The 7,553-nt window shown below is 42.7% G+C and overlaps 1 protein-coding gene across 2 annotated transcripts; it reads right to left on the bottom strand.

Annotated features, from left to right (window-relative positions):
* Positions 1 to 4,785, bottom strand: atp5mc1 (ATP synthase membrane subunit c locus 1). Of its 2 annotated transcripts, none has more exons than XM_041217486.1 (5): positions 4,695 to 4,785; positions 3,683 to 3,732; positions 3,037 to 3,111; positions 1,288 to 1,478; positions 1 to 290 (listed from the first exon to the last, which is right to left on the bottom strand). In XM_041217486.1, exons 2-5 carry the CDS (start codon positions 3,722 to 3,724, stop codon positions 176 to 178), a joined length of 423 nt encoding a protein of 140 aa, XP_041073420.1. In that variant the 5' UTR covers positions 3,725 to 3,732; positions 4,695 to 4,785; the 3' UTR covers positions 1 to 175. The 2 variants fall into 2 exon arrangements, with proteins under 2 accessions (XP_041073420.1, XP_041073419.1); XM_041217485.1 differs by having other exon boundaries at positions 4,623 to 4,718.
* Between the last annotated feature and the right edge of the window lie 2,768 nt (positions 4,786 to 7,553).

Genomic DNA, 7,553 nt, shown 5'->3' with positions numbered 1-7,553 from the left:
CTTGTTTAACCATTTTATTCAGACAGTGACCCCTGTAGGACTAAATCAGAGTTCTTACACAATTGGATTGAAAAAAATAATCCTATTTGAATACTTAGTGATGACAGAGAGGCCAAAGCCACCCACTGCAATAATTTACTCTTCCCAGCCATCTTCCGGATTCTCCCATAGGAGTTTACATGGCAAACAGGATCAGGAAGGCAACCATCAGACAAAAGAGACCCATAGCCTCAGAGAGGGCAAATCCCAGGATTGCATATGAGAAAAGCTGCTGTTTTAGGGAAGGGTTCCTGTGGAAGACAAAAAAAAATTAAAACCAATTTCACTTTCTATGGCTACAATAACTATTCAAACAGCACACTGGACCTAGGGGAGACCATTTGTTACAGGCTATGTCTGTTTTGTAATGTCAGAGGCAGAACTCAGTTGCAGAGTGCTCTGAAGAAGGGTCATTGACCCAAAACATTGGCTGTTTCTCTCTCCACAGATGCTGTCACACCTGAGTTTTTCCAACATTTTCTGTTTTCAATTGGAGTGCAGCTGCTTTTTGCCAACTTATAAAGCACTCTAAACAGCATGGATAACCTCAGCACCCCCCCAATACTTTGTCAATGCTGAGGAATTCTGTGCTTCCTCCACTGTTAAACACCCAGCACCAGTGGGGTGAACATTTCCAGATACAGGACAATTAGCTGCTCCAACTCGCTCCTAAATTTGGACCAAAAAGCAGGCAGCTAACCTATGATGGTAGCAGTGTGACCTTTCACTGGGGATCCTCAAAGCCAAAGGAAGTTTATTCCCATTGATTTGGACTGGAGTAGAGTGAAGATGCAAATGGTCAGTGTGCAATGCAAGGGCCTGTGAAACAGACACCGCCACATTAGAATCAAACTTATTGCACAGATTTGGCCCCTTGTACCTTCGAAAGAGCACTTGTACTTACTGAGCCTGTTAAGTTCTTCAACCTCAAGTATCTTTTAGAATTATTATGGAATCAGCTTCCACCTTTATAAGGTGCTGCATTTCAGATCCTGACAAGTGAAAATATTCTCACCTTCACTCTAGATGATTTTAAATCTAGAACTTCTGGTTATTAATCCACTCACCAGAGAGAATAACTTTGCTCTCTATCAAAACCTCTCATTATCCTGAACATCTCTATTAGATCGCCTCCACCGGGGCAGAGCATAAACCTCACCATAGGCCATTATAAGATTCAATGTATTTGGGTTTTGTTCCACCAAATTAGAGGCAAAAACTCAAGATCAGATGCATGAGGATCGTTACCTGGCATAGCCAATAATCAAGCTGCCGAAAACTGTCCCAATACCAGCACCAGAGCCAGCCACTCCGACAGTAGCAGCACCAGCACCGATGAACTTAGCAGCAGTGTCGATGTCCCTGGAGGTGACGCTGGTCTGGAGGTCTCGCCGTACAGTCTGCACCAGTGCATTCCCTGGTGCAGGGAGGAGCTGTGCCTAAACAAACAGAGTGAGAGGGCATTTAAAGGACCTCCAAAATGTAAAGCTATTCCTTTCAGATGGTCGACCACGTCAAGGGTTTGTTCCCAAATCTCACTACTTGATGGAAACTTGATGGAAACACATTGCTTCATGTGTTGCTAGCTGAACCCAAAAGGGCTTTGCAGCTAGGATAGGTAGAAGGGGTGGAGGGCAGAGTCGAGCTTCCTGTACCTGAGCCAGCGACCCCTTCTGCAAAGCGCACACTGAGCAAAATCAAAGCAAAAAGTTAGATGAAGTGAGTGGGGGGATAAAGAAGGATTTCAATATTGGCATGTGTGGGGTCATCTATTTTGACCTTAACAAGGGCAGATCAGAGTATTTTTATTTAAATGACACACATGGTGACAAGCCAGAAACAGTGGAAGTCCAATGTGACTTAGTAGCCTACGTACAGAGATTGCTAAAATTAATCAAAAACTAGTCAGAAAGACAAATGGAATGCTTGCCTTCAAAACTAGAAGGTTAAGGAGAAGGAAGCTTTGCTAAATCCTATTTATACTACATCTGGAGTATCAGGCACCATACTTGGTAGAAAGAATTTACTGACCTTGGAAGGAGTGCAGTGCAGATTCATCAGAATCTGTTACCAGGGTTCCAATGGTTAAAGCATGACTAAAGATTACATAAACTAGGCTCATAAAAGGTTATCAGGCGATTTGAGCGAGGTTTTGAAATAAACTGAAGAGAAACTTCTGCTGCTCCTGGGAGAGTTTAGGACAAGGGGATATAATCTTAAAATGAAAGACTGGTCATTGAGAGGTTAGGAAACACTTCACACAAGGTGGCAGAAGTGTAGAACATTCTCCCACAAAAAAAAGAATAAATGTTAGCTCAATTAATGTTAAGTTAGAGATATTTTTGTTATCCAAGAATTTTAAAGGATATGTAGCCAAGGTTTGTGGATGGAGTGTGGATACAGATCAGCTATAATCTTTGTATGGCAGAACAGCCTCCTCCTGTTCCTATGGAGGAAATGAGGCACTCCATGTCAGATGCTCAGTCTGGACTCACCTGGGGTTAAGTATAGAGGGCTCTGGGCACTCATGGAACAGTAGAAGGCCACTCAAGCCTGCTCCACCATTCAATTAGATTATGACTGATCTGTATCTTTACATCATATCCCCAATGCCCTTAATCAACAAAATTCCATCAGTCTCAGTCTTAAATTTATATTGACCATTCAGCAGTCATAGATGAAATAGCCCATAATTTAGGGTGTGTGTGTGTGAGAGAGAGAAATGGGGCAAGGTGGAGACTGAAAGACAGCCACTACATTCCTACATTAGCACCCTGAGGTAACATTAACACCATTGGACCAGGCTGTCCGCTGATGGTCCACTTTTTTCCCCAATTACCTATAATTTGACACATAGCTGCTGAATTCGGCAATGGTCTTTACCCCACCAGTGGCTGTGTACTTGGCCAGCTCACTGGGAGGCCAGGAGCCATGCAACACTCAATAATTCAATTGCCACAGAGGTGGTGACACAGGAGATTTCAAACAAACTCTTACTTGTTCGTTTTGGGTCTCTGGTCTGAAGACTGAGGCCGACATTGGCCGAAGGAATGTCCTCGAAGTACTGCGAACCTGGAATGCAAATCAGAAGTGTTTCACCTACCTTCAACCGATTCCATGCCACCCCACCCAACCCAACAGTGCATGCATGCTCCATGTCACCAGCTCATGCCCTATGCTACTCCTTGCCCCACCCAAAAGCACTTTCTCCATGTTCAAACATGTACTATTTTGAAAATTAATTTGCAAATCCAAACCTGTATTACAGACCATCCACCTTTCTCAAAACCCTTAATATATTATACAGGAAATCTGTTCACTGTTTGCAGGTAGTGTAATTAACTTTTAGCCTAATGAACTCCTGAACATCATCAGGCCTGTCAAATCTCTAAGTAGAACAAGCATTACAAGACAAGAGACAGTACTGAGCAGTAAGAGTGCACAATGACTTATCACAAATATTTATAAGGTGAGCTCATTAAGGTACATTTTCCCCTTAAGTTGTACATAAAGACAATCAAAGTAACATACAATAGTCAGAAGTATTGCAAGATAACAAACTTAATTTCCTTAAACACAATGAATAGCCCTAAATCAGAGTAAAGGGCAGAAAGTCAGATAATCCTTCCTTTAAAACACTCACCACAGCAGGACAGGAGACAAACTTAGCACAAGCGTACATCATGATTTTACCTTTTAGAAAGAAAGGGGAAAAAAATTCCAGTTACAAACAGGACTACAAATCTAATCTGCACAATACCTGGTTCGAACTGGTCACTAATTACAAAGATTAACCCGACACAGTTACTGGTAGTGCTTGGCCCACTAGCTGCAGACTATGATCCAGGTAAAGCTTAGCGATAACAATACATGGATTTTCACCCAGGGAACATCAAGGAAATGAACTACATGATTTGAGTTCATTATTGGAGCCTATAAGTCAGCAACATGTCACTGAGCATAATGACCCTTTCTGTAGTCTGGAGGTCAAGGCACAATACTGAAGGTATTAAACAAAAGCAGAAAATAAAACAATCACTGTAGACCTTAAGAGGAATATTATTGTATTAAAGACACTGAACAGCCAGACAGTAATACAGGGACTTCAGAAACCTAGCTAATTTTCTACACTTTCAGGCAGACTCCATTGAACGAATTCTAATTGAGAGGTCAATGTTCAGAGCGTCCATCCCACGGCAAAAAAAAGAACTTGCATTAGAGGCGAGCGTGGATTATAATGGATTTAAACCCACTGCAATAAACCAGGAGCAATCACTTCTAGAAGCTTCAGCTCCAAATCCCGACAAATCATTGATAGGTCAAGGCAACTCGCTAATGGGGCAAGGAAAATATTTAATGCAGAATAAAAATAGCAGAACAATTGTTATATTAATTCGTATTAATTTATATTTGCAAAAGCAATTGGAGTGAGAAAGGTCAAGCGTCACCCCCGGCCTATCGAGGGTTGGCCCGGGCTGGTTCCCAACTCGAGCCCCAGGCTTTGAGGCCTAGCGGGCCGAGGAAAGCGGCTGACTGAAGTTGCAACGGCGCCACATGAAGGGGGGGGGGGGCCCGATCGTTACCCGGTCTCAGAGTCTCACTGTCCTTCTCCCTCTCCTCAGCCACGCTCCCCAATGGCGGCGCCGCTCACTCACCTTCTCCTTTAAGTCACCTCGAACCTCCCCGCTGCTCATTGGCTGCCGCCGCCGGACGTCCGGCCCGCCACCGCCCACTTCCCCCTTCTCTGATTGGACACCTTTCCCAACTGGCACCTCGATCGTCCAATAACAGCGCTAACAACGAGCAATGAGTGCTGTGACCAGGAGAGAACTCTGGTGCTCTGGTGGCGCTGCGTCCCCCTGGTGGCTGGGAGGACCGATATGGCGGCAGTGAGCTGCAATGTCCTTTCTCCCATACAATATTCTGGTGGCCCTGTCAAGGTCATTGCAAACTGGGAGAAATTGACTGAGGTGAAGGGAGCTGTTGTTATTTATTGACTCTACGTTTTACTAGCACATAGAGAAATATGTCAGAATAATTAGGAAGGATGACAAGACCTTGGAGAGTGTAGAAATGTTTAGCAGGATGATACGATGTGAATTGCTACACACAGAGGTTTGCTAAAATCTGGAATGCATCATCGGAAAGGATGGTGGTCCTGGTGGAATCAGATTCTATTGGAGCTTTCTAAAGGCAATTAATTTGCAGGGCTTTGAGAAAATGCTGAGGCCTCTGAGCAACTTGGACAGTTCTTTCAAAGAACCACTTCAATAAAGTCATAGTCAGAGTTATGCTGCACAGAAACAGGCCCTTCAGCCCATCATGCCCATGCTGGCCATCAATCACCTATCTATTCTAATCCCATTTCCAGCACTTAAATATTATTGTATTAAAGATGCAGAGCAGCCAGATAGTATTACAGGGATAAGAGCAAAATACTGCGGATGTTGGAAATCGGAAACAAAAACAAAATTAGCAGGAAAACTCAGTAGGTCTTGTCAGACTGCATCTGCAGAGAGGAACACAGTTAATGGACTCAAAATGTTAACTGTGTTCCTTTCCGCAGATGCTGTCAGACCTGCTGAGTTTTTCCAGCTATTTTTGTTTGTGTTAGTAATACAGGGACTTCAGAAACCTTCAGAATTTCTACACTTTAAGACTTCAAACTCCAAATAAACTTGGAGCTATTATATCAGGATTGTTATTCCTGCAGCTCCCTTGATGGCTTGGTTGAAGTAGTGAGTCACTCCAAGGATGTCCTCAGTTCCATTCTGAGAGAGAGTTGGGGGATGTGGAGGGAAAATCAGTTGGGGTTGGGGGTAGGGCAGCTCCTGATCACCATCCAGTGACTCATTGATACCAACATTGTGTAAAAGCAGGATTAAGCTGAGCTGTGATAGCTTCCACAGTCAAATTGCTTGTCGGCACTCACTGTCTAGGCTTAGAAGCAATGACTGGTTCCTGGGATGAGCTACTAATAAACTTCTAGCACCCATGGAGATCAGAACAGCAGCAAGAGAGAAAGAAATGAGTAAAAGGAAAAAAGCACTTACAAAATGATAATAATATAAAAACAAAAAACTGCGGGTGCTGGAAATCCAAAACAAAAAAACCTGTTAATGTGTAGTCAGGATCAAGCAAGAATGATGCATGATGAGTGATAGCATTTGATGTCTTTTTTGATATCACCAATCCTAAAAATATGGATCACAAACAAAATAAAAACCATTCCATAAAAACCACAGGGTATAAATAACATACATTGGGGGATCTAATCTTCTCTTGGAAGTTAGATGAAAGTTGTAAACATTGCTGTTATGGTAAATGAAATAAATCATCTGATGAGATTACTACCTTGTAATTATTACTTAGTGATTTCTTCCTTGCTTCTTCTGCGATGTACAAATTGGGACCATATGGTGTAAAAGTACAGGGACTCAGTATTAAATTGGAATAAGGGTAATTCCGAACAATGGCTATCAGTAAACTTCAGTCATGTTATTCTAAGTGTCAGCCTTTGGTTGAGAAAATGAAGGGGATTATCATATGAAGAAATTGTTATCCTAATTTCTGCTACACTGATGACTGACTGTCTGCTCCCTGTACCCACCCCCTTTAAAATTGGGATCAATGTGACTGAGTAGGGAGTTGGTTAGGGTACAATTACTGTGAGCTGGCTCTGGAGAGGTCGAGTGAAATAACATATACATGTGACGTAGAAAAGTAATTTATATACTTTGTTATTTTTAATGTACCAACATTTCATGCTTTCAATATTTTGGATTTGTCACTTCAGACTTTTTATGCTTTGTTTGTCTCTCCAACACGATTGAAGGAACATCGAGTTATTGTCTGTATAACAATTTGTTTTCCCACTCCAAGGATTTTCTGCTTTGAAAGTTTTCTATGTTGGTATGTGAATCTAGTCCTACTTGAGGGAGTTGTTAGATCATAAGACCATAAGACATAGGAGCAGAAGTAGGCCATTCGGCCCATCGAGTCTGCTCCGCCAGTCAATGAGATCATGGCTGATCTGATAATCCTCAACTCCACTTTCCTGCCTTTTCCCCGCAACCCTTGATTCCCTTACTGATTAAAAATCTGTCCATCTCAGCCTTTAATATATTAAATGACCCAGCCTCTATATCCCTCTGCGGTAAAGAATTCTACAGATTGACCACCCTCTGAGAGAAGAAATTCCTCCTCACCTCTGTCTTAAATGGGCACCCCCTTACTCTGAGATTATACCCCCTGGTCCTAGACTCTCCCACAAGGAGAAACAACCTCTCAGCATCCACCCTGTCAAGCCGTTGAAGAGTCTTATATGTTTCAGTAAGGTCGCCTCTCATTCTTCTAAATTCCAATGTGTACAGGCCCAACCTACTCAACCTGTCCCCATGTGGTAAGGCCACTGGGTTTGTAATTCAGAGGCTCAGACTAATGCTCTGGAGCACAGGTTCAAATTCTACCATCGCCGTTTGCGGAATTAATGAATCTGGAATTAAAAGCTAGTC

Source organism: Carcharodon carcharias, chromosome 23 (genome assembly GCF_017639515.1).
Source record: "Carcharodon carcharias isolate sCarCar2 chromosome 23, sCarCar2.pri, whole genome shotgun sequence".
Classification (NCBI taxonomy): domain Eukaryota; kingdom Metazoa; phylum Chordata; class Chondrichthyes; order Lamniformes; family Lamnidae; genus Carcharodon; species Carcharodon carcharias.
Note: the sequence above shows the minus strand (reverse complement) of the source record. Positions and strands in the feature narration are given on the sequence as shown.